Source organism: Sesamum indicum, linkage group LG9 (assembly GCF_000512975.1).
Source record: "Sesamum indicum cultivar Zhongzhi No. 13 linkage group LG9, S_indicum_v1.0, whole genome shotgun sequence".
NCBI classification, from domain to species: domain Eukaryota; kingdom Viridiplantae; phylum Streptophyta; class Magnoliopsida; order Lamiales; family Pedaliaceae; genus Sesamum; species Sesamum indicum.
This window is the reverse complement of record NC_026153.1, coordinates 827,673-854,388: the sequence shown is the minus strand read 5'-3', so window position 1 is coordinate 854,388 and position 26,716 is coordinate 827,673. Positions and strand designations below refer to the sequence as shown.

At 39.1% G+C, this 26,716-nt stretch overlaps 4 protein-coding genes across 4 annotated transcripts; 1 reads left to right on the top strand and 3 right to left on the bottom strand.

Moving 5' to 3' along the window:
• On the bottom strand, nt 1,560-2,839 carry LOC105170046 (secoisolariciresinol dehydrogenase-like). The gene is made up of 2 exons (XM_011090637.2): nt 2,672-2,839; nt 1,560-2,444 (listed from the first exon to the last, which is right to left on the bottom strand). Exons 1-2 carry the CDS (start codon nt 2,707-2,709, stop codon nt 1,670-1,672), a joined length of 813 nt encoding a protein of 270 aa, XP_011088939.1. The 5' UTR covers nt 2,710-2,839; the 3' UTR covers nt 1,560-1,669.
• On the bottom strand, nt 5,650-16,310 carry LOC105170234 (secoisolariciresinol dehydrogenase-like). The gene is made up of 3 exons (XM_011090906.1): nt 16,273-16,310; nt 15,618-16,055; nt 5,650-6,010 (listed from the first exon to the last, which is right to left on the bottom strand). The coding sequence occupies exons 1-3, from the start codon at nt 16,308-16,310 to the stop codon at nt 5,650-5,652; spliced, it is 837 nt and encodes a 278-aa protein (XP_011089208.1).
• On the bottom strand, nt 17,041-20,869 carry LOC105170045 (NAC domain-containing protein 40). The gene is made up of 4 exons (XM_011090636.2): nt 20,289-20,869; nt 19,107-19,360; nt 18,157-18,447; nt 17,041-17,979 (listed from the first exon to the last, which is right to left on the bottom strand). Exons 1-4 carry the CDS (start codon nt 20,653-20,655, stop codon nt 17,560-17,562), a joined length of 1,332 nt encoding a protein of 443 aa, XP_011088938.1. The 5' UTR covers nt 20,656-20,869; the 3' UTR covers nt 17,041-17,559.
• On the top strand, nt 22,330-26,385 carry LOC105170044 (bifunctional nitrilase/nitrile hydratase NIT4A). The gene is made up of 5 exons (XM_011090635.2): nt 22,330-22,679; nt 23,494-23,673; nt 25,070-25,363; nt 25,475-25,756; nt 25,838-26,385. The coding sequence occupies exons 1-5, from the start codon at nt 22,454-22,456 to the stop codon at nt 25,987-25,989; spliced, it is 1,134 nt and encodes a 377-aa protein (XP_011088937.1). The 5' UTR covers nt 22,330-22,453; the 3' UTR covers nt 25,990-26,385.

The window sequence follows — 26,716 nt, the reverse complement described above, 5'->3', positions numbered from 1 at the left end:
CTGGCTTGAGGTAAGGAAACTGCCGTCAAGTGTTGTTTCCAAAGGTTAACACTGGTAATGAGAGCAAGTAATTAGATTATTGCTGAAGCTTCATTACGATTAATTGATAAAACCAGCAACGGCAGAAGATTAGAGAGAGAAAATAAAAATTAATAATGGGTTTTGTGTTTTCATTTCCGCTTTGATTTCTGAGATAGTAATGAAAGTAAAAATATATTTATTCATATGTATTTTTATTAAAAATTTATTAATTTGATTTTACAGTTTTTAATGGGAAAAAACCTAAATAAATTTGAAATATACGTGTTTGCCATTGAAAATAAAAATGCAAAAAAGATGAACCATGGACACGACAAGGACACAGTGATAAAAAAAAATAAAAAAATTAAGATATAACATAACATTGACACGACTATATATAATATTTTTTTTTTGTTGCATGTATTATCAATTTTCTCATAAAATTAAAATATGTGATAAGAAAAAATCAGGATAAAACATCATATAAGCATATCTTACATCTAAATTCTTACCCAAAATAAATGGCTTCAAAAAATGCATAATCGATTTATTTCAAATGTAAGTGTACATAAATTTTCTTTAGTTTAAAAAATTATATCCAGTATCGTTAAAGTTTATTTCTGTCTAACAAAAATAAGTCCAATCGTTAGTTAAAATTCACTAGATTTGATTATATTAACAAAAATGATGAATAAAACCTCATATTTACCTTCAAGTAACTTATTACTGATTTTTACATATCAAATAAATTTTTTATGATCAAATTATCCTTATATATCTTCACACCTTAATACATGTGACGATGAATCTTTTTACTGTTATAAGAGTAGTTTAGTTACAAAAAAATTTGTTTGACCTGCTATAAGCCAGTATAAGTCAATGAAGATTAAATATCGATTTTCATTAAGTTTTTTTATTAATATTAACAAATTCAGTAAATAATGAAGGGACCTATTTGTTAGACAGGAGCAAATTTCAGGAGTACTAAATATAATTTTTCAAATTATACGGAATCTACGTATAATTACACCGTTTATCCAAAAAATTATATTAAAATTTGACAAAATCAATAGGGGCATTTTAGATTTTAAAGGCTGTTAGAATTGGTTTCTATAACTTTTTAATAGATACGAGTGATCTGTATAAACAGACAATAAATAAGGAAATATAAATATATCATCCCAATGTATACGATTGACCAACATCATTAAGCATGACATGTTTTATGTTTAAGATAGTTAGATCAAATAATAAGCGACTTGTGATTTTTAGGAGCGAACAAAGTTTGTACTCTATCATTTTTAATAGAGTTTAGTTACGGAGATTAAAAACTTTTCAATTGGAATTTATTATTAGGTAAAAGACAAAAAGTGTAAGATAAACAAACATTATATTCATATAATGATTTCAATACATGTATTTTTTTGCTCGATGCCTTTGACAAGATATGATACCTAAGATCAGAATGAAAAGGATAATTACTTATGAATTTTTTTTAAATTAAATTTAATTGAACTATATCAATTATAAAGCAAGTGTTATCATATAATTTGTCATTTAACTTAATGGTAAACTTATTACACATAAAGTGTATTTTACTAATCATAATGTAAATTCAACCAAATTCGATGTGGGATAGAATTTCCTTTTATTTGTTGAACATAGTGAGAGCTGAATTCATGACAGTGAACCCTCCATCCACAATCAGGTTATGCCCACTCACATACCTAGACTCATCACTCGCCAGATATACAACCGCCTCAGCCACATCCTCCGGCTTCAAACTCACTCCCTCAAGATTGGAACCAATGTCATCTATCGGATCATCCTCGTCCCGTTCGAAGAACCCCCTTGACATGGCCGAAGGAAACGCATAAGGCGACACGCAGTTAACTCTGATCCCATAACGTCCCAACTCCACAGCAGTGTTCTTGGTGAGCCCAACAATTGCATGCTTTGAGCTTGTGTAGCCATGCGTAGCCACCCCACCGATGACCGAACAAACGCTTGCCGTGTTGATGATGCTCCCCCGTTTCGCTTGTTTCATGAAACAAGCAGCATGCTTGGTGCCTAAGAAGGCACCAACGGCGTTCACACGAAGCACGCGCTCGAAGTCGGTTTGATTGTAGTTAAGCATGTCGGGGATCACGGGGTCCACGATTCCTGCATTGTTGAACATGATGTCGAGCTTACCGTGAATGGACACCGCAGTTTCTACTGCCTTTCGGATGTCTGATTCGTTTGTTACGTCGCAGTGGATGAAAGATGCGCTTTCTGGAGAAAGATTTTGGCAGACGAGATGGCCTTTGTCGTCCTGAACGTCGGCTATCAAGACTTTAGCACCATGTTCATGGAAGAGCTTTGCTGTGACTGATCCGAGGCTGCCGGCTCCGCCGGTGATTAGAGCTACTTTGCCTTCCAATCTACCACAAGACAAGAAATTGGAAATGACACGAGTTGCAAGAACCTGACTGGTTCATCAGTGTATAAGAATTGAATTCAACTCAAGCAAGGACAATGGAATTAATTGGTAATTAACAATGATTATTTCAGATCAGATGATAAACAGACATACAATTTTTTTTTTTTCTAATTAGTGATCTAACTGGAAAAGGATAAAAGAGAACTTGTATTGATTATCCTATTTTACCTCTTAGCTACGGCAAATAGGAGCGAAGTGGTTGCCATGGCTCTCACTAGAACAGTCTCTGCTTACCTTAGTAGCTTTAAAAATACTATTCAGGCAAATATATCAAATGACCCAACACTTTAGTAGATTTTCTTCCCGTCTGAACCTCCAAATGGCCTTTTTCTTGCATCTCTCTATCCGCGTTATTATTCGACTTGACAGCTACTCATCTCAACTTGGAAGGCAACGACAGAATGAGAGAAGATTTTTCTGTCTTTCGTATGAATCCGAAAAGTCTCATTCAAATTAAATTTAATTATAAAATAAATATTTTTTTGAATCAAATATTATAAACATATTATTTTTATAATATAATTAATTCATATTCTACCAAAATAAATTTAAATTTAGAAATATGTGATTAGAATCGTCCAAATGTTGGTTTACTGACATATTGAGGATACCAATAGCCAAGTATGCGGCTTTTACCCAAGTTTGATAATCTTGGACTTCCGTTGAGCCCACATGAGTACTGTTCGTGGCGTCACTTTGATTTGATGCAATAACACATGCATGGGTCCTGTATAAGACAAATCTATCACAATCAAAATGACCAAGTTTCCCTGGAACCTCGGGCAAATAAAAAGGAAAAAATACAAGCATTATATTTGATTTCATTTTTAACTTATTTTGATATATTTTGTGGAGATAGAGAGAGAAAAATAAAAATAAATAAGTATGTGTTAGAAATAGTATGTATGTTTGGAGATAAGTATGGTATGTTTGATGTTGTTTAGTAGGAGACAAAAACTACTGTTCATTGTCAAATCATGTCTTTTTTATATATATTTATATATATGTATGAGTATGTATATAATTTTTTTAGTTGTACGGCTTATAATTAGTGTAAACTTATTTTGACAAAAAATAAATGAGGCACTATTTCAAAACATCTTAAAATACCACCAAAACTTTCAAAACAAATCAAGGCAAACATTGTCCATGTTTTGACTCATCTCGGAGATGAAGCAAATTTGAAATCAAACATTATGCGATTCTATATGATATTGAAAATATTTTTAAAAAAATTGTAAAAAATAAATATAATTACATTTATTATTAATAAAAAAATCCCTCAAAGGCAAAGTTAGTGGTACACGAATGTTGATTGTGATTGCGAGTCTGGAAAATGCATTTTCTTTGTACAATTTTGCCCTTCTCTTTAATTTAATATATAATATTATATATATTGTATAATTTAATTAATTTCAAAATAATATATAAATATTTAATAATAATATAATATTATTTTAAATATAATTAAATTAATTAAAATTAACTTTAAAAAATGGCAGTGATGGCCTCCCTCGCTGTTGCAGAGGAGGGTGCCGCATCCTCCTCAACCCTGGACGACAATGGTGGCCCAACAGAGAAGCGATCATCGTCGTCCGTCAAAGGCTAGGGTGATTGCATCACCATTGAAATCTAGCATTGCGCTCACTGTGGGCGGGGGCAGGGGGAGGTAGGTGGGTGGAAAATGGGGAACCGGTCTTGGGATGGGGGTGGAAGGTTAATTATTATTTTTTTAAAATAATAATTTTATTTTTATAAATTATAATAATATATATAATATAATTGTTCCAACATGTCAATTCTACTCATTTTTTAAAATCACGTAGTATATTCAATTAGCATGTTATGCCATTTTTTTAGTCAGAAATAAAAAATTTTGACCATCAAAGGACTAAATTTCATCAGTTTTGAAACTAAATAGACTTATAAAAAATATACATAATTATCGAACTAAAATTAGTATAAAATATATTTAACAGACTAAAAAAATATTCTTTGCTATATAAAATTTTAATTTTATATATTATATAGATTTTATAGGTATATAATATATTATATAAATACACAATTTTTCCTCATATACATGGTGGAAGATTTTAGTCAGTGCCCTAAAAAAAAGTCTCGGTGTGAAACATGGTAAATATTTGTATATATTTAGACCATTAATTTAAATTAAATGAAATCTGAACCATTGAATTACAAAATCTAATAAAATTTAATCGTTAATCTAATTTTTTTAAAATTGTAACTGTTAGATGTATAACAAGAAAAGTTTATGATCCAAAAATTAAGATATAAAATTAATTTATTGTTGAAAATTAAAGCCAAGTCACAAGAAAAATGAGTGCACTACAGATCTAAAGCAAGAGGGTTGTTTGCTATATTTTGATTATTATAAGGAATTTTTTGGTATTTTATTTTGTAAGAGAGTATTTTAAATAATTTTAATAAAATAAGGGCGCGGATTGCATGTTACCTATTAATAATACAATTCACCTTTTCTAATATGAAAAATACAAAGAAGACTCTCTGTAATTTTAAAAAGATGCACGTGACCTCCTTACTTAAGAATGAACTGAATCAAAATGTTAAGAAACAAAATTGCCCCTTCATATATATTAGATTTCTACTGTTGCCTTTGATACCATTCCACCAGAATTAGGGAAGAATATCACCGGCTCCGGAAGAAAGAAGAAAAAACCCAAGAAATCTTAATCGAGGACCCAATTTCTATACAACCAAAATTAGAGGCGAAGGCAAAGACTACGGCAACGAAAGGGGAGGGTGAGGGGTGTGCTCATGGGAAGAGTTGTAGGTTGTGGATGAATGAGTTCTTAGAATCGGACTAAAATAGCTTCGATTTTGTATGCAATTAACTGGAATCTGGAATTGCTCGTGTTTGAATTCAAGTTTAATTGCTGTTTTGGTTCCATTAATTAGAGGGTTAACATTTTGAAAATAACAACCACGTGACCATATCTGAGACGACGATAAAGTTAAACGGTTATTATATTGTTGTATTGAGCATGAGTCTTTTCCCTGGTATATTCCATGTAATGAACAAGAAGAAAATGTCAACACATACACCAGTTTGCTCCATGTCTTTCACAGGACATGATACCTAAGAACAAAAATGAAAAGGATACTTATTTGTTGAACATAGTGAGAGCTGAATTCATAACACCGAATCCTCCATCCACAACCAGGTTGTGCCCACTCATATACCTAGACTCATCACTCGCCAGATATACAACCGCCTCAGCCACATCCTCTGGCTTCAGACTCACCCCCTCAAGATTGGAACCAATGTCATCCACTGGGTCATCCTCGTCCCGACCCAAGAGCCCCCTCGACATCGACGAGGGAAACACATAAGGCGAGACACAGTTAACTCTGATTCCATAACGTCCCAACTCCACAGCAGTGTTCCTGGTGAGCCCAAGAACTGCATGCTTGGAGCTTGCGTAGTGATCCGACCGAGATCGCGGGTCGCGCTTGTTATCGTCCCTGTCACTCTGTCGAACCCTTTATATCCTGAAAACAGAACAAGCGTTACCTAGCCGGGTTAGGTACCGGCGTAGATACTCCGACGCTCAAGTCAGTATAGAGAATTTTATCCGGTAAAAGAAATACTAAAGAATATGAAAAGTGAAATATGAAAGCCAGACCAACCCTTTTTTCTCTCTTCCTCCTTCTTTTTATACTGATCCCTTCTCGTGTCCTCTGCACGATCCTAATACCCGCTTCCACGACAGGTCATCTCGCGATCGTGGCCCACCTTTTTCGGGTATAAGATTGCCCTTAACCGTTTCTGAGATTATCCACGTGAGTGATAGGTTTAATCTCTCTTTTTGCGCCTTTGTCTCTACCTTTCATACTAAGGGTATATTAGTCTTTTATTATTTCCCTCCATCATTACTCCCCCACTTTTTGAAGTGTCGTCACTTCAAGAAGTTGAACAGCTCTGTCCGACGGCTCGCTTGCAATTCTTGATATCCTTACGATTGTCCACGTGTCTCTTATCGAGCTGCGCATCGATTTACGTTTTTCACAGGGGCAGCTGTTACGTGCTGATTGGGTAACGGTCATCTCTTCACCGCCTTCCCAAATATATATATACGAACGTATTTCAAATTGTTCTCTCCCTTCCACTTTTTTCTCGAGTATTGTTGCTGCGAGGCGTTCCATCTTCGCGTGTATTTCTTCCTCTAGCTGGCTGTTTCTTCTTCAACTCTTCTTCTTCCCCGAGTCCTCCAGGTACCATGTCTTCCTCTAATACCTCTAACATAGGCTCTAATTCTGCTGATATCTCCTCGTCCGCTCCTTCCAACATGCTTCTGAGGGATCTGGTTTCTCCTAGACGCAGACCTCGTTCTAATCGTACTAGGAACCCAAATTTAAGTATAGCTCCTGCTCCTGAGAATCCCCAACCTGTCGTACATCCTACTCCCTGGGCCGAGATAGTTAGCACTGTGAAGTTACAAACACAGAAGATAAAAGAGAAATTCTTCATTCCTTCTAACTATGAGATAATAATTCCTTTATCATCCGATCGTATGCATCGCCCTCCTCCAGGGTTTTGTTCTTTTTCTCTGCAACATTTTGAGGCAGGATTACGCTTTCCCTTACCCCCTAGCGTAGCCCTAATCCTTCGCCGCTTGAATCTATGCCCTATGCAGTTATCCCCTAACTCCATACGCCACATTATTCTGTTCATCATAGTTATGCGTGTACATAGGTTTGAACCCAGTTTCGAAAATTTTTGGTCGTTATATTCCTTTACGACCTCCGTACGATCTGGAGACTATGGTTTCTTCTACTTAACCTCCCGAAAGGAGTGTAGGTTCCTCGACCCCCTTACTTCCAATGTCGGTCCCTGGAAATCCCATTTTATCTTTATTAGACCCCCTTCTGGTCGCGAATGGCCTTTCTCCTTAGATTGGAAGGTAGATAAACCTACCCCTCTTACGGAAGGTGAAGGCTTAGATGGGGATCAGATAAGCAACATTACTTCCTACCGGTATAATCCCAAGAAGCTTCTAGTCGAAGAGATACTTTGGCTCGCCCATCTAACTCCTGCCCCTCTCCAGGTGGAGGGTACCTTAGGTGATCTGATTTTCTACCTTTTCTTCTTATTTCGTCCTACCACATTTAACTGGATTCTCCTTTTTCTCTGTTTGCAGTTTCCATGGTGAGTCAAGCTCGTATAAATAAGCGTCTGCGAGCTCAAATTCAGGCTCGGTCACAAGCCCAAACTACTATGCAAATTGCCTCTTCACAGCCTGTGGCAGCTGTTTCCTCAACCCCAGATACTACTACTCTTCCCTGTCCGATTCCCATCGAAGTGGGTAGTGAAGAGACTCGGGCTCACAACCTTCCTCCCCCTAATCACCCTGCCGCTCCGTCTTCTAGCTGGAGATTGCAGGATCACACTCTAAACGACGGAGATGTTGCTGAGTCCTCCCGAAAGAGGAAGTCCCGGGGGAAATCACCCTTCCGTCCTAACCTCCTAGGACCTACTCAATCTCAATCTGGTGGAGGATTACCTTCGGACGGGACCGAAACCGGGTCCGAGATTAGGCGAAATATGGATGTACTGCGAGGTCTCACTGACTACTGGAGAACTGCTCGATCAGAACTTCGTGGCCCCGATCACCCTGTGGCCCAAATGGAAGGGGAAAAATGGGTCCCTGATTGGCAAATCTCTCCTAACAGTTCAGTATTTCGAACTCGCTCAGGCCAAGATTCCTGGGAGCTGTATGATGCTAACTGCCTTCCCCTCGATCAGGCAGCTCTCCTACAAACCTCATTCACCCGAATGGAAGAACACTGCGCCCACTCCCTTGTACAGGTATTCTTTCCTGCTTATTATTTTTGCTTGTCCCTGAATTTCCCTAACTGTCTTCTGTTTAGGCATCCAACTTCGTGCGAGGTCTTAGTCTGAAGTGTGCTGGCTTTCGTCATAACCAAATAGCAGCGGAACGTATAATCCACGATTTGAGGGCCCAGCTTGCTGGTTTTTCCTCCAAGGAAGAAGAATGGTCGAGGTCGATATCGACCCAGGAGGCTCGCATCAAAGAGCTTGAAGCACAAGTGGTTTCTGAGGCTTCCAAAGCAGCTGCCGAAGGAGAGAAACGAGGTTTTGATGCTGGTCATGCAGCGGGGAAGATCGTGGGCGTTGCTGAAGGTCGCGAGATCTTCTTAAAGTCGGAGGAGTTTAATCAGCAGGTTCGAGGGATCCGCCTCCAAGGCGTTCGGGACTTTTTAAAGACCCCCACCTTTGACTCTGCTGTAGAAATTAAAGCCGCCGACTACCTGCTACAAGGTTTTGATCGCTGCAAATCTCAGACTTCTCATCTTCAAGGATTTGCTCCCAACTTTGATATATCTCGCCTTAACCCCAGTTTGGATGCTAACCTTCAGCCCTTACCCGAGGAGGATGACACCCCCTCTGAAAATGATGAATTTTCTGTTCTTATGGATGAGATAGAAAACATGTAACTTCCATCTTTCTTCTGATACTATGTAACTTTGCTATTTCAAGGTATTGACAATTTGATCTTTCTCAGATACAATTTAATGTGATCAACTTACTACTTGTAGCAAACTTGAGGTAGATGGAGCTTTAAAATTGAAATGATCTTTCACAGATAAAGAAGGGAAGCTAACTTTAGTGACCTTTTTCAGGTCAAGCCTTAACCTTTCGCAGGTCATTGTTTACATCAGTCTTTTTCAGACCACAATCTTTTCCAGATTAACTTTCCTAAGATCGTTCTTTTTGAACGTAACGATCTTTTCCCTATCCTCCGGTACTATATCAATAGATAGAGATTTTAAACATAAAATCTCTTGAGGTTTTGAATATTCCATGGTCGAGGTAACTCCTGGCCTTGAGCATCCTGTAACTTGTACGTGCCTTTCCCGACGATCTCAACCACTTTAAAAGGCCCCTCCCAGTTGGGATCGAGTTTTCCTACATGCCTCGAGACCTCCACTTTTCTCAATACCAGGTCCCCGACCTGTAACGATCTGGGCTTCAAGTTCTTATCATGACCTCTCAGCATTAGACTTTTATGGTGCAACATCCTTATCCGCGCTGCTTCTCTTTTCTCCTCCAATATGTCTAGGTCGAATGCACGTTGTTCTCCATTCCTTCCTGGATCAAAGTTTGTAATCCTTTGCGACTCTTCTCCTATCTCTGCAGGAATTACAGCTTCAGAACCATAAACTAAAGAAAATGGAGTCTCACCTGTTGAGGTTCGAGGAGTTGTTCTATAGGCCCATAGTACTCCTGGGAGCTCATCGCTCCATTCTGCCTTCGAACTCAACCTGGCTTTCAGATGTTGCAATATGGTTCTATTTGTGACCTCCGTCTGACCATTCGATTGGGGATGTCCTACCGCCGTGAAATTTTGTTGTATCTTCAGCTCGTGCAACCACGAAATTATTTTCCTCCCCTGAAATTGGGTCCCATTATCGGATATCAATATCCGAGGTATTCCAAACCTGCAGATTATATTTTTCCATATAAAGTTTATTGCTTCTCCTTCCGTGATTTTTGAGACAGCTTCTGCCTCCACCCATTTCGAAAAGTATTCCACCGCAACTATGACAAACTTTTTCTGAGCTCGCGCTGGAGGAAACGGTCCTATAATGTCTATACCCCACTGGTCGAATGGACATGTAATGGGAACAGGGATCATCGGGACCGCATGAGTGTGGATCTGCGAGGCGAATTTCTGGCACTTCTCACATCTTCGTACGAACTCCTTGCAATCCTTCATTAGTGTGGGCCAAAAATATCCCTGCCGGGTCACCTTCTGAGCTAAAGATCTAGCCCCCGAATGATTTCCACAATTCCCTTCATGAATTTCTTGTAGAACATACTTGGCTTGTGTGTCTTCCAAGCATTTGAGGAGGGGTCCCTCGACTGTTCTTTTATATAATTGTGTTCCTACTAGGGCAAACCTTGGAGCCTTAAATTTAATGCGCCTAGCATGTCCGGCATCAGTAGGCAAAATCCCCTCCTTCAGGTATGCTGCTATATCTTCTATCCACAGACATCTTGAAGTTACCATATTAGTTTCTATTCCTTCGGAGATCGCTGATCGTTCTTTTACGATCACTGTGATTTTTCTATCCTTTATTCCTGCCAGTGTAGCTCCTAACTTTGATAACGCATCGGCTCTTTCATTCTCATTCCTGGGAATTTGCCGAACAGTGCACTTGGAGAATTTCTGCATCCATTCTTTTGCTTTCTTCAGATAATCTGTCATAGATCTTTCTTTAGTTTCATATATTCCTTCAACTTGCATCGCGACTAGTTGCGAGTCAGTGTATACTTCAAGAATCTGCGCTCCAGCTTCTAGTGCTAGCTCCAAACCCAAGAGTAAAGCTTCGTACTCGGCTTCATTATTTGTAACAGGAAAAGACAGTCGAGCAGCGACCTCAATCTCCATGCCTGCTGGTCCTTCGATCAATATCCCTGCTCCACCATTGTTGGCATTGGAGGATCCATCCACATGTAACATCCATGTTTCTACATCTTTTTGAGTACCGGATATCTCCACCATGAAGTCAACCAAAATCTGAGCTTTCTCTGCTGTGCGACCCTGATAGGTGATGTCGAACTCCCCCAACTCAACTGCCCACTTTATCATTCTACCGGAAGCTTCGTACTCGGCTTCATTATTTGTAACAGGAAAAGACAGTCGAGCAGCGACCTCAATCTCCATGCCTGCTGGTCCTTCGATCAATATCCCTGCTCCACCATTGTTGGCATTGGAGGATCCATCCACATGTAACATCCATGTTTCTACATCTTTCTGGGTACCGGATATCTCCACCATGAAGTCAACCAAAATCTGAGCTTTCTCTGCTGTGCGACCCTGATAGGTGATGTCGAACTCCCCCAACTCAACTGCCCACTTTATCATTCTACCTGAAGCCTCCGGTCGGGTAAGAATGTTTCGGAGTGGATGATTAGTTCGTATCACTATCCGATGTGATTGGAAGTATGGCCTTAGCTTCCTGGCTGTCACCACCACCGCCAACGCTAACTTTTCGATCTCCGCATATCTAGTTTCCGCTCCTTGCAACATCTTACTTACATAGTACACCGGGTTCTGCACCTTTCCCTCTTCTTTTATCAATACTGAACTAACCGCATTATCAGAAACAGCCAAATAAAGATATAATACATCCCCCTCTCTAGGGTTCGCCAAAAGAGGCGGCGATCTCAGATAAGTCTTTAACTCCTGAAAAGCTTGCTCGCATTCCTCGGTCCAATTGAATCCTTTTACTTTCTTCAATATTTTAAAGAAATGTAAATTGCGATCTGCAGACCTAGAAATAAAGCGATTAAGAGAAGCAATTCTACCTGTTAACTTCTGAACTTCCTTAATGGATGTAGGCGACTTCAGGTTCAGTATGGCCTCTATCTTCTCTGGATTAGCTTCAATCCCACGTTCGCTGACCATGTATCCAAGAAATTTGCCCCCGCCTACTCCGAATGTACACTTGCTAGGATTAAGCTTCATCCCATGTTCTTTCATGATAGCAAAAGCTACCTTCAAATGCTCCAAATGACCGTCTGGTTGTTGACTTTTAACCAACATGTCATCCACATACACCTCCATGGTTTTCCCTATCTGTCGAGCAAACATCTTGTTCACCAACCTTTGATATGTTGCCCCTGCATTTTTCAATCCAAAAGGCATAACATTATAACAATAAATCCCACGGTCAGTTACAAAGGATGTTTTTATTCGATCTTCTGGTGCCATAAAAATCTGATGGTATCCCTGATACGCATCCATCATGGAAAATGTCTTATATCCAGCCGTCGAATCAACTAGGACATCAATCCTGGGAAGCGGGTAAGGGTCTTTCGGACATGCTTTATTGAGATCCGTAAAGTCTGTACACATTCTCCACTTACCCCCTGGCTTCGGCACCACGACCACATTGGCCAACCAATCCGTATATTGAACCTCAGATACATAACCCGCTTTAATTTATTCACCTCTCCCTCGATGATCGCATTTTTTTCACCTCCGAAAGTTCGTTTCTTCTGTTGGACAGGTCGCATGGATGGGTCTACGTTTAGCCTGTGTACTATCACCTCCGGGTTTATACCCCGAAAATCTGACGGATCCCATGCAAACATATCCACGTTACTTCTTAAAAAAGTAATCAGAATTCCCTCGAACTGTCCCAAGTTCGAGCCTATTTTAGTGACCTTGGTCGGGTCTCCTTGTATCAACTCTACCTCTTTATGATCAACAGGTTCGATTCTCCCCGCTTTCAGTGCCTGCCAATCTTCTTTCTTCTCCCCTTGAAATTTTCTCTTTTCATTTTTTTCACTCAGATAAATTATAACACCTTTTGGCTTCTATCTGATCGCACGCAACCTCCCCTATTCCAGCTAGAGTAGGGAACTTCATCTTGAGGTGATATGTTGATACAACTGCCCTGAAAGAATTAAGCCCAGGTCTCCCCAGGATAACATTGTAAGCAAAAGGCATATCAACGACTAGAAATTTTACCATCAATGTTTTGCGTTTTGGCTCCTCTCCCAAAGAAACAGGTAAGTTCACTGTCCCTAGTGATGCGACCTCGCTTCCTCCGAACCCTACCAGGGGAATATTTACTGGCTCCAGCCTTATATTATCAAGCCCCATCTTATTCAATACATCCTTAAATATTATATCTGCTGAACTCCCGTTGTCTATCAAAACCTTATGGACTGTAAAGTTTGCTATGTCCATTCGTATCACCATGGGATCGTTATCTGTCACGACCCTGGTTCCTGCATCTTGATCTCCAAATACGATCTCGTGGGTGCTCGTTATATGCACCCCTTGCTTACGTCGCTCCCACCTAGTCTCTCTCTCGAATCTCCTTCTAGCTCTTCTCGACCATCCCTCTGATCCTCCTGCAATAGTGTGGATAATGCCTTTCACAGGCGCGTTCTCCGCCACTGTCTGAGTCCTTCGCTCCTCTGCCCAATTTGACCTGCGATCCCTACTACTCGATCTGCCCGTCCCATCTCGTCTCCTTTCGTCAAAAGTATGGGGGTTCTGTCTCCTGAAATACCCTTGTCGCACTAGTCGCTCTATCTCATCTTTCAATTGATAGCATTCCTCCGTATCATGCCCTCTTTCTCGATGAAACCGACAATACTTGTTCGAATGTCTTTTGGCTGGAGTAATCCTCGTATGCCTCGGCCACATCAAAACATTATCTTTTTCCACCATCATGAAGCCCTAGTCATATTTAAAGGGGTATACCTGCTATATTTCGGCTGATAAGGAGGTTCCCTTTCTTTCTCCTTTTTTGGTCGCGCATCCCGATCTCTGGTGAATCTCCCATCTCTTGCTCGTTCTGATGTAACTCTCCACTCCTCATCCTTCATTGCATTCATCTCCTCTTCATCAATGTATTTTTGCGCCATTGCCATTAACTGCTCTGCATCTATTGGCGGGTCCCGTGCTAGAGCCGATGCAAAAACTCCTTTCTTCAATCCATGAATTAGGATACTGGTCATCATGTCTATCCTAAGATCCTGCACCTCCAACGTTTCATTATTAAAACGTCCCATAAAATTTTTCAGACTTTCCTTTTCCCCCTGTCGAATAGTAAATAAATGTGTAGCTGATCTCTTCTGTTTTCTCTTGCTCGCAAAGTGGAATGCAAACTTTTGTGCTAGTTGCTCATATGAATCTATGCTGCCTGGGGGCAAGTTCGTAAACCACTCTTGGGCCTTTCCTGTTAGCGTGGTAACAAACAACTTGGCGATTATAGAGCTCGATTGTCCATATAAATTCATTACCATATCGAAAGCAGCCAGATGCTCTTGTGGGTCCCGAGTTCCATCATACTTCGGGAGGTCGGGCATCCTGAAGCTCGGGTTGACCAGTTCTGTAAGTATACGGTTAGCAAATGGCGAATTACGATTGTGGGCTACTATTTCTCCTCTCTTCTTGAGTTCGTCTATTTGCTTTCCTAACTGGGCTATTTGCTTACTAACATTATCCACCTCAGCTCGAGATATGGCTGGTCCCTATATATACGGACGTATTTCAAATTGTTCTCTCCCTTCCGCTTTTTTCTCGAGTATTGTTGCTGCAAGGCGTTTCATCTTCGCGTGTATTTCTTCCTCTAGCTGGCTGTTTCTTCCTCAACTCTTCTTCTTGAGTTCGTCTATTTGCTTTCCTAACTGGGCTATTTGCTTACTAACATTATCCACCTCAGCTCGAGATATGGCTGGTCCCCTGGGACGACTTAAAGCCCTGCTACTGGATCCCACATCAGAGGGCTGCGGGCCCCTCCTAGTCGCCCCCGGTCTACTCATTCCTTCATTGTCTTGCACCTCGATTCTTTCCTGAAACAACCTTTTTCCCGCTATTTCCTTTTCTAAAGGAGTTGCCGTTCTTCTCTCATAGGCTACCAAGGCCTTCCTCCCTGCTTCTTCCATCATTTGCTGTAATTCCCGTCGTGTCAGTTGCACGGTTCCCTCCCGATCAGTCATGGGAGTGTCCATTTCTTGCCGTGATAAATGTACAACGGGTGCTTGATCTTCTGCAGGCGTCTCCATTTCTCAAACACGTTCCAATCCGTCACCTGACGTTTCCCACAGACGGCGCCAAATGATCCGACCGAGATCGCGGGTCGCGCTTGTTATCGTCCCTGTCACTCTGTCGAACCCTTTATATCCTGAAAACAGAACAAGCGTTACCTAGCCGGGTTAGGTACCGGCGTAGATACTCCGACGCTCAAGTCAGTATAGAGAATTTTATCCGGTAAAAGAAATACTAAAGAATATGAAAAGTGAAATATGAAAGCCAGACCAACCCTTTTTTCTCTCTTCCTCCTTTTTATACTGATCCCTTCTCGTGTCCTCTGCACGATCCTAATACCCGCTTCCACGACAGGTCATCTCGCGATCGTGGCCCACCTTTTTCGGGTATAAGATTGCCCTTAACCGTTTCTGAGATTATCCACGTGAGTGATAGGTTTAATCTCTCTTTTTGCGCCTTTGTCTCTACCTTTCATACTAAGGGTATATTAGTCTTTTATTATTTCCCTCCATCACGTAGCCATGCGTAGCCACCCACCAATGACTGAACAGACGCTCCCTGTGTTGATGATGCTCCCTCGTTTGGCTTGTTTCATGAAACTAGCAGCATGCTTCGTGCCCAAGAAGGCACCAACGACATTAACGCGAAGCACGTGCTCAAAGTCGGCCTGACTGTAGTTAAGGACGTTGGGTATCACGGGGTCCAAAATTCCTGCATTGTTGAACATGATGTCGAGCTTACCATACGTTGACACTGCGGTCTCCACTGCATTTTGGATGTCTGATTCGCTTGTTACGTCGCAGTGGATGAAAGATGCACGCTCTGGAGACAGGTTTTGGCAGATCAGATGGCCTCGGTCATCCCGAGCGTCAGCTATCAAGACTTTAGCACCGTGTTCATGGAAGAGTTTTGCTGTGACTGATCCGAGGCCACCTGCTCCTCCAGTGATTAGAGCTACTTTGCCTTCCAATCTACCAGAAGACAAGAAATTGGAAATGACACAGGCTGCAAGCTGCTCAGTGTGTAACAAGTCAACTCAAATCAACAGGAAATTGCTCAGACACTGTACGTTAGTAACTAACAATGGTTATTACGTACAGAAGAGGATAAACAGAGAAATCTGTTTTGTCTAAGTGATGAAACTGGAAAATGATCAAATAATAAGTTCTATTCATTATTCTATGTTACCTCTTGGCTGCGGCAGACAGGACCGAACTGCTTGGCATGGCTCTCGCTAAAACAGCTTCTGCTCACCTTAACAGCTTTAAAGATTCTATTTTTCTCAGGCATATATGTCTAATGAGCGAACACTATAATATAGAGTCCTTTACTATCTGAAACAGAAGCAATTTCCTGTCACCCTCCCAACGGTCCTTCTTGCATTTGTCCACATAGGCATTCGTTAGGCAGCGAGCATCCATCAGTCTACTGTGAGCTCATACAAACTTGGAAGGAAATGAAGGAAAAACAATGGATTATGAATCAGGATGATCGATCAAAATCTTGTTTGGATCATTCAAATGCTGGTCTACCGACATATTCAAGCCACACACGTTCACTTTATTTGGAGGTGACTAAAATAATTGAATAGCGATAAATACAAAATCATCAGCAGGACGACGCACTTTTATTAGATGTCATTGCACTATCAACCTATCTCATCACAACTGACTTGATCGCCTGAGGACTTTCACTGAGCCGACATCGACAATCCATCACGTGACTTTGATAAAATACTACAGGCACCGGTCTGGTATAAGACAAATCTCTCCCAACTATAAAGACATTTTGCCATATTTCTTTTTCCTTCAAGGGTTTCAACTTTCCTGACGTCTGGAGCAAAGAGAAAACAATGCGATCTTGGGAGGAAACAAAAAAACCAACATTTCAGTACACACAAAACTTAATCAGGTTACCTGATAAATACTTACAACGATGCCTTCAGGCAGCACCCTGTCCAGGAAAACTCACGCATACATCAGATAATATCTCATACTATTACATTGACGTTACAACAACAAAACCAACAATTTTCTGCATTCTTTGCTTCTTGTGATGCTACAACTCACTCTGGTACCACACGGACTTGAACACACAAAATGTGCTGATACCATGAATCAGGAACTGCCAGGTAAACCTATACAGCTCCAGCAAGGTATGATCCATACATCAAATATACAGTATCTATTTCTACCAAGTAATCAATTCTATGTACACACAAATCCATATTAAATCCCACACACATTGTAATCAACGACACTAATTGTACGTGTACCCTATTTTGAGTGTCTACAGTATAATACAACTGCTCCATCATAATTCCCATATACATTGTCATCTCACTTTCCACAGATCAAAACTTGATGCGCTTCTTCTTTGCACTGTTTGCTCAGTATATGGGATGATAAGCGTACCAGCCAATATGTGACAATCTTTAATTCAGAAAGTCAGCCAGGCTTGGAAGAATCACCCGTCTTATCCATTATGATCAGCCAGGAATCCCACTATGAAGGACAGAAATAGTATCATCAAGATTAACGTTAAGAGAAGCAGGAAGAATGGAAGTTTGATCTTTTTAGTCGTCAAATTGTCGATCAAGCTCTCAGGTCTCCGCCAAGTGTTCGAATCAGGGCCGCCCTCAATAGGAATATTCTGTTTCACAAATTTATAGATCTCGATTCGCCCCTCCTGATAAGATTCAATCCTATGCCTTCTCAGTCTGAGCCGTCGATTTGCGGTTCCCTGGAAAGGAAGCAAAGACACAGTGGCCTGATTGTTCCTCAGTTCAGACTTGGGTTTTACAACAGGCACCACCGACGGCCCAGGATGCTCATCTAGCTTAACTATGTCGTCCTTCATTATGTCGGCGTAACAATCCTCTTCGTCAGCATAATCCTGGAACCACGAGTATGAACTGACTAAAAGCATCGGCAAGGGAGAACCAACTAAAATATTTAATTCAAGAAATTAGAGAGTTCTCTAAATTTTAGGCTTCAGTAACCTAAGTTCATAGAAACAAGATGTTTGAACTGAAGTAAATAGATAATAAGCATGCACTCGATCAACACAAACCTTCTTGAGGCTCGAACAGCCGTCCTGAGAGAAATCACTCGGTTGTTTATCATCAGATTCAGCACCAGTGTCAACTTGTTCTACAGACTGAGAATTGTAACTGCTAGTACAGTCCTTTGAACAGCTATCAACTGGCTTCACCCCATCAACCATACCGGATTGCTCACCACAAGATAAACTAGTCATACTGTTATTTACTGCTGGCAAATCCTTCTTGATAGAATTCTTTTTCAGATTGTCATTTAAATGGAATTCACTGTTCTTCCGTAAGCGGCAAACTACCATAGCGTCCTTTAATTCCACACAGAAAGATTACATAGTCAGCAAATGCATTATGCAAGTGTGGCGGAAATAAATATAAAAATGAAACCCTGATTAAGGTATGAGAAGAAAAAGATTCAACAAACTATAAAGAAGCCAAAGACAACATGGAAGAACTGTACAGATTACCTACTTTTGTGACCATGATTTAGTAATTGTTAGACAAAGGAAAGGGTAAATTCCAACATTGCTTGTGTCTTGGCCTTGAGGTTAACTCATAAATTCATTGAGTACTAATTGTTAAAAATCAAGATAGTTGTCTTATGCATCTCCATCAACACATACTCATTTTAAGGTTTCTCTTCCTTTTATTGAGTACAGCATCAGTTGAGGTTTCCACAAGTCAATGGTATTTCTATAGCAGAGGGCCTTATCACTGATCAAAAGAAAAGTTAAGACATTGTGCAGTTATCATTTATACACGTTCTTTCAGTAAAATTAAGCAAATAACCAATTTCATGAACAACAGAACAAGAATTAATGGTTATGGTACTAATTAATCATCACAAATGTACCACATCAACATTAGATCTTGTGCAATGAAAAACGATTTCTGCAGTAGAAAACTATGCAAGCACGCCGCATGCAGACACGGAATTCTTGCCCTCCATGGCAATGATATCACTCACCTGGGATTTCTCACTCGTACAATACTCGTGCATTATCCACTCTGTTCTTTGCCCTTTTGGTGCCCGACCTGTGTGGAACACTAAAGTCCTCTTTGTGCCAATTACATTTGAACCCGATTTTACACTTCGTTCTTTTCCTGTTGCCTTCCAGTATCCGGATTCAGTTGCCCTTTTACTTTGAGAACCATTTGGATACTTCCTCCCACGAGGAGAAAAGAAGAACCATTCATTATCCGACTGAATAATGGCTTGAGCTGATTTCATTTGAATGAAGAACCAATTAGTTCCCAATCCCAATCAAATGCAATTAAAAGATTTCCCAAACAACATGATGTGTGATAAACAAAACAGCAAAAGGCTTAGATGACTGGGCCACGACTGCCGCAACAAACACCTGTACCTAAGGGCCTCAATCAGGAAGCCAAACGCATGGACATTCTAATACTTCAGTTCAGTGTGCTCCTAGGAGCCATAAAATTGCACTATCCTTCTAACAAGATCATCTACATAGATATATAATCCGACATCCATCGCTTCATTGCTAACAAAATTATTTTGTTCCTGACTAGCTAACATCATTTGATACCAAATTTTCAGAAACTAGACTATTCTTTTACACGAGGCCTGTTGCGCACAATAAGAGACAAGATTCTGAAAGTTACTTCAGTTAAGCCAGGGATAATGAGGTTTAACTAGGATATAAACATTTGAGATTTATGCTATCTTTAATGTTCTCAAATCAAGGTATCTATACCTTTTCAACTAAGTTAAGTCTGCCCAAGTTTCGAAGATCCACTATTCCAACCTCTGCGGAATATTTTATCTATCATGACTCCCTTTCAAGAATTGAATGATACACAAACTGACATCAACTGAAATCCAGACCCTTTAATCTAAAGATCCGCTCACCAACAACCGCAATAAATAACTAGTAAAAGAACTCAATATATCCGCAAATATCATCTTTTCCCAAGAGATCATGTCGCACCTCCAACCCCACCCCACTCCACCAGAAACAAAAGAAATATTTTTCTATAAACCCAGAAAGAAAATCAAATCTGAATGTCAGTTGTGGACAGTAATCTGCGTATAAGGAGCCCCTAGTCACCGTGTATATACGTTTTTGTGTGTGTACATGTGAATAATCAAGAGAAAGTTTGAAAAGAAGAAAAGAAACTGAACCTGGTAAATCCCAAGGCTCATGCCTACAAATATCAACCTCAGGAATAACCTCAACACCCTCATCGGACCCCTGAAGCTTCTTCCTCAGGTAATACTGAATCAGCTCCTCGTCTGTCGGGGAAAACCGGAAACCCGGAAACATAGAGGAGGCTTCTGCTATGGAGATTTCCATGGAAATATTAGTATTGTTTCTTGCAAAAGATCCTAATTTTCTCTCGCTTCCATCCATTTCGTCACCAATTATAGGTACAAAAGAAAAGCCCTTTTGACGCACGTTTCCGAATAGGTTTCTTGATTGAGAGATGTGTTGTTGGCAAAGTAAAGAACAGATTCTGAAGTGGGACTGCTCGAGAAGTCTCTGTACCATTTTTGTTAGTGTGAAGCTCTTCCTTCCTTCCTTCCTTGGTTGGAGCGTAAAACGTGAAAATCACGTGGGGGGATGAGTGTGGACGTGTCCGTATGGTCTTACTTGTGTTTGCATGCAGCGATCTGTCACTCTAACAACGTACGGCTGCAATCCACATCCACAGAGGACGTCGTCGCTCTCGCGGGTCTTATTTTCAACCTCACCTGGAATTCACCCAATTATTTTTATTTTTATTTTTTAGGAGAGAAGTATGTATGGGCTAATTATTACTTATATATTTCGATGTGGGTCAATAATTACAATATGTTTTTAAAATTCATAAAATATTATATTTTATTTATAATGATAATTTTGTAATATTATTAATATTATCAAAATCGAATATCATTTATATTTTAAAAATAAGAGAGTGTTTGAGTGAGCTTGTAAACTTTTTAAAATATTATATAAAATATTAAGATGTTTTACAGTTATAAAATCTTACAAAGTGTTTGGTAAATTTATTATACAAAAAAGATCTTATGAACTCTAAAAATAATATGTTATGAGCTTATAAGTTCTTTAAAAGAAAAAGTAAGAAGCTGACTTATTTATAGGATCTTAATAAATTTGTCATTGTTAACATTTTATAAATTTTAATTTTTTATTTTATTCAAATACTTTATAAACTTATTTTAAAATGAGATATAACATTTTGGAAAAAAAAAAAGAAGAAGAATTCTATCAAACAAATTTCTATTTTTTTTAAACATTCAATCACCTTAGAAGATATTTTAAAAAGATTATAATTGCACCCCAATGATCTAGTACTCATATATAGATTAATGAATTCACTAAAGAAAAATAAAATTGTATTATAATCTTGCCTTTCTTGGCAGTCCAATATTACTATAATCTTGTCCATTGAATTTGCAATACTACAAGAGATGAGTGATGGTTGCAATAATAAATCTCAACTTAAAGACATGAACAACAAACAAAACAAACATGTTAACTTTTCTTGGAATATTACTATGATGCAATGCATGTTCATTAAACTATTCTAAAAATTCATGTTTGGATACTTTTAGGCTTCATTTAATTTTAATATCAGTTTGTTTTCAAATAATTTTAATATTCAAGTTATCTTTTATCATTATTTTGTAAAAGTAAGAGTGTTTAAATAAATAAAGTAAAAAATAATGATTACTTTTTTTTAAAAAAAATTATTTAAAGCAAAAGTATTATGAAAGATGTCTTTAGTTTTCTATAAGATATTCTTTAAGCAAAATATAATTATTCGGGTTGGAATAATCAAGTCCCCTTCAAAACATTTTAATAACGTATAAGTTCAACAATATGTTTTGGTGTGATTGATTTGAATGGACGATAAATACTCTTATAGTAAATTATCAGTCAAGAGGCATATTATAATTACTCCTATTTATATTTGTTTTTTTTACTAATTCAAAAATTGGAAGAATTATTTACACTAAATATAATTATGTAATAGAATAAAAAATTATTTATCACCCTCCATACATAGAATGAGTAATAATAATGGTATTTTAATTTAATCCTTGTTTGCAACTAAAATTAATATATTCTCTATGTGGGCCGACCCAATAAAGTTTCAAAATCATACCATCCGACAGAGTTAAGTCCAAGTCCAGTGAACCACCCGTCCTTTATCTCTCTATGTATTCTCCTCGTCATTTGTACAGAACTGAACCTCAACTCTTGACGAATTCTAGAAAGCTCTCTGTCCGAAATTTGCTAATGATCAGCTCGCCTTTCTTGCAACCTTTCGGCATTTCACATGCATAGCGCGGTGGCAACACCGTCACCTAATCGGACTCAAACAGCAGAAGAGACAATACAATTAGCGGAAAAGCTTAGAGACATGGCTTTAGTTCCAAGTGCAACTGTGAATGATGGCCCATTGTTTGCGGAGGTTGATATGGGGGCTGATGCCACTGCTCCGACCATACGGGCCACCGTGGTGCAGGCCGCCACCGTGTTCTATGACACTCCCGCCACTCTTGGTCAGTCCCATTTCCGGTTTTGTTTTCTTGCTGGTTTGCAGGCTTGGTTGATGTTTACTCCAGTTTTTTGTTTTTTCTGTTAATGCTGAATTTAGTAATGAGGAGATTCCAAATGGCTTTTCCGGATTCCTTTTTTTTTTCTTTAATTTTTTCCCTTATAAGAATCCGTTGGTTTTTGAGTAGGTGGCACATCTGAATTTGTGTGGCTTACGGTTGAATTAGAAAGTGAGAGGTTAAAATTGGTTTCTTGGTTTGTGTATCTGATGCTTTTGAACTGCATTAAAGAGGAAGTCTTTTGCTCAAGAGGTCATGTTTGGCTGTGGAGGAACCCTTGAGTGAAAGAATTTCTGGTTGAAGTAATTTCATGAAAAAAGGCCAGTGTTTAGAATTAAGTTGTTACCTGGTGAAGTTCACATAATTACGTAAGTTTGTTTCAGGAAAAAGACAACTCGTTATATTCTTCTTTTTTATGTTAGTTTATACTGCGGCAGTCGATCATGTGAAGTTCTGAAAAGGATAAATCACAGTAGAAGGGGTAGCAGCCATCAGCTGGTTCTTTTGTTCTTTAAGTTCAGACACAAATATGCACAATCTTTCAGCTTGACTATTTTATCTATTTCGTTTAGTACACACAAGAATTGATTCAAAATACTATGTTGAGTAATAAGTAAACTGACGACTGTGCCTTTTCACTTTTAAGGTATCTTTTTTTACTATTTGAGTTTAGGTTATGCCTTTTGTTTTATCTATTCCAACTCTCTGCCCTGGTTATTTGTAGTAAGGTGATCACAAATGTGTTCCGTTTTGCTTTCAGATAAAGCTGAAAGGCTGCTTGCTGAAGCAGCCTCATACGGTTCTCAATTAGTTGTGTTTCCTGAAGCATTCATTGGTGGCTATCCACGTGGATCTACTTTTGGTGTTGCAATTGGTAACCGTTCAGCCAAGGGTAGAGAAGAGTTCAGAAAGTATCATGCCTCTGCTATTGATGTTCCTGGTATGAATCTGTTCTGCAGGTCTAATCAACATAATGGCTGTTCAGATTTTCCGGATAAGTTTCACTGTAAAGTTTATTTGAGGAGAACATCATATGCCGTTTGAGCACATGAGTTTTTAACAGATTACAATGTGAAACTCCAAGTTTCATTTAATACTTACCTGAAAATCATGGTTAGATTACTAGCAATGTTATCTCTTTATCTACAAAAATGAACAATAAAATGACCTCTGCCAATTCTGCATTCTGTTGCTTGAGAACATGTTTTTATGCAGTGTAAGTGTTCAATCCTGATTAGCTCTGATGTGAAAGAGTAAATGCAAGATTTCATGTTGTTACTTACTCTTACGGATATGATCAAGTATATCTTGTAAAATACCTTGACAGATGGACATAGAGGTTTGGTGCCATTGCACCTGCTGTTTCGTTGCAGTTAAAATGGCTAAGGAAAGAAAATATTGTCTGAGTATCTCCCTCTATGGTGATCCTTCATGCTAATATTCTGGGGCAACATGATTATCCATCCATCTCTTTTACTCTTTCTCCAACTATTTTCTTTATGTCAAGAGACAATATTCAACATCATTCTCATGAATCCACGGCAAACGCATGGTTGAAATTTGCAATAGAAGAGAAGATATCAACTTGCAAAAGAAGAAGGGAAAAAACCTCTAATGTATATATCGTGATATACCTCATCCTGCCTCTAAATTTGTCTGGTTAAACTTGACCTACAAGCCTAAGAAGCAAAAGTGATATTTTTTTCTTCTTGTTGTATCATGATGTGGTACGACTGTGGACTTACTCCTTTGAAATATTATGTTATGCGGGAAGGAATTAGGTCTTTATGTGCTATTATCTGACTGCTTCTGCAGGGTTTGAAGATGTGCTTTGGTTATTGCATAATCTGTATTCAAATTTTTATTATCACTACTTATTAGAGATAATACTGGTTCCGTAAATAAATGTTCAGTGCTATAAATCTCTTGGATATGCTTTTCGCAAGGTTGAGCTTTCTGAAGCATATGCAGAGGCTGCTAAGTATCAGTATGAAATTACTCAGAAACGAGTAAGATATAATTCCCTAGTTGAAGTCACCCTCATGTCAGCCATAAAGAAAACTCATATCTGAACTCTTTTGACCAGTCCCCCCCTTTTTTTTTTGTGAATCAGCTTTGTCCGAAATGCTATGTGAAACAAACCTACAAGCTCTTACAGTATGTACACGAGGTGAAACTGTTAAAAGATGATGGTTGAAACTCCTCTTGGAGCCTTTAACACTTCATCGCGATATATAGACGCTGCAAAGAAGTTTAGCAGCTGCTTAATTAGTTACTCATTCTTGGTGCTCCTTTTCTATGCTATCCTGTTATCTGATTTGATTCGAGTTTTTCAGGTCCTGAAGTTGATCGGTTGGCTGCTATGGCTGGAAAGTATAAGGTGTATTTAGTAATAGGCGTTATAGAGAGGGATGGATACACTCTATACTGTACTGTCCTGTTTTTCGATTCTCAAGGTCGATTCCTCGGAAAGCATAGGAAAATCATGCCTACAGCACTGGAGCGCGTCATTTGGGGATTTGGTGATGGATCGACAATTCCTGTTTTTGAGACACCGATTGGCAAAATTGGTGCTGCAATTTGTTGGGAAAACAGAATGCCACTTCTAAGGACAGCAATGTATGCAAAAGGCCAGTTTTCTGTGACCTATCTTTACTTTTCACTAGCAATATTTGTCCTTTGAATCATCTGTTTTTCCCCTCATTCTGCTTTATTTAAATTCCTGAGGTTCGTGTTTCCAGGTGTTGAAATATACTGTGCGCCCACAGCTGATGCCAGAGACGTTTGGCAAGCATCAATGACCCACATTGCTGTTGAAGGCGGGTGTTTCGTCCTATCGGCCAATCAGTTCTGCAGAAGAAAAGACTATCCACCTCCGCCTGATTACGTTTTTACTGGCACAGAAGAGGATCTTCTGCCTGATTCAGTTGTTTGTGCCGGTGGTAGCGTCATCATTTCGCCGATGGGAACTGTGCTGGCGGGTCCAAATTATGAAGGGGAGGCACTCATATCTGCTGATTTAGGTGCGTCACTTGATGTCTGATATCACTTTATTTATTCTGTAACAGTGTCCTAATTGGATTATTATTTCTTTTCTTGCAAAGATCTTGGAGAGGTGGCTCGTGCCAAATTTGATTTTGATGTGGTCGGGCATTATTCTCGACCTGAAGTTCTCAGTCTCACCGTTAAGGACCACCCCATGACTCCAGTTTCCTTCACTTCCGCATCTGGAAAAGCAGAAACGTCTCAGAAGTAACCCGCCAGGTAAATAACCTGCATTAAATCATGCAAATGGCAGCACTTTGACTTCCAAACCTGGGCTCAGGTTCCTTCATCTGTATACTAGATTCCAGTCACTATGTCTCCAGTCCCCTCTTCTTTATTGTCTGAATAAGCTTTCTTTTATGACGTTTTCGTCCACGAATCCAAATGGCCTAGTGTTGTTGGGCGACTCGATCCGTGATATGTGATACTATTCTGACTCTAAGCTCAGATTCCTGCATAGTACACCAATCTGTGTATAGAAACATACATGTGGTTGTGTTTGGATTGGGAGACACCAAAGGAGGCAATTCGTCATAGGTAGAGATTTGACGTTAGCAAGAGAAACAAGAGAAGAAAGAAATGGAAAAAGTTGTGTGGTTTCTTTTCACATTGTCAATTATGATGGGGCCCTAATGCAATTTGAAGAAGCTGAAGGGTCTCTTTTCATATTAGCTAATGTTGGGGGTGAGTATGAGGCCACAAGCACACGGGGGAATAATAAAGATATATAATTGAGAGATACATAATAAGACATGGGAATAGAGACAAGAATTTAAAGATGTTTCGAACGTTTAAGATCTGATGATGAAGTAAAGTGAAACAGAAAAAAAAAAAACAAAAACTATCAATAATGATTCTTTTTTTTTTTGTTTATCTTTTTTATGAAAATTTATATTTGATTATAGACATTTACAGTAAGACTAAAGAGGAAGTATGGC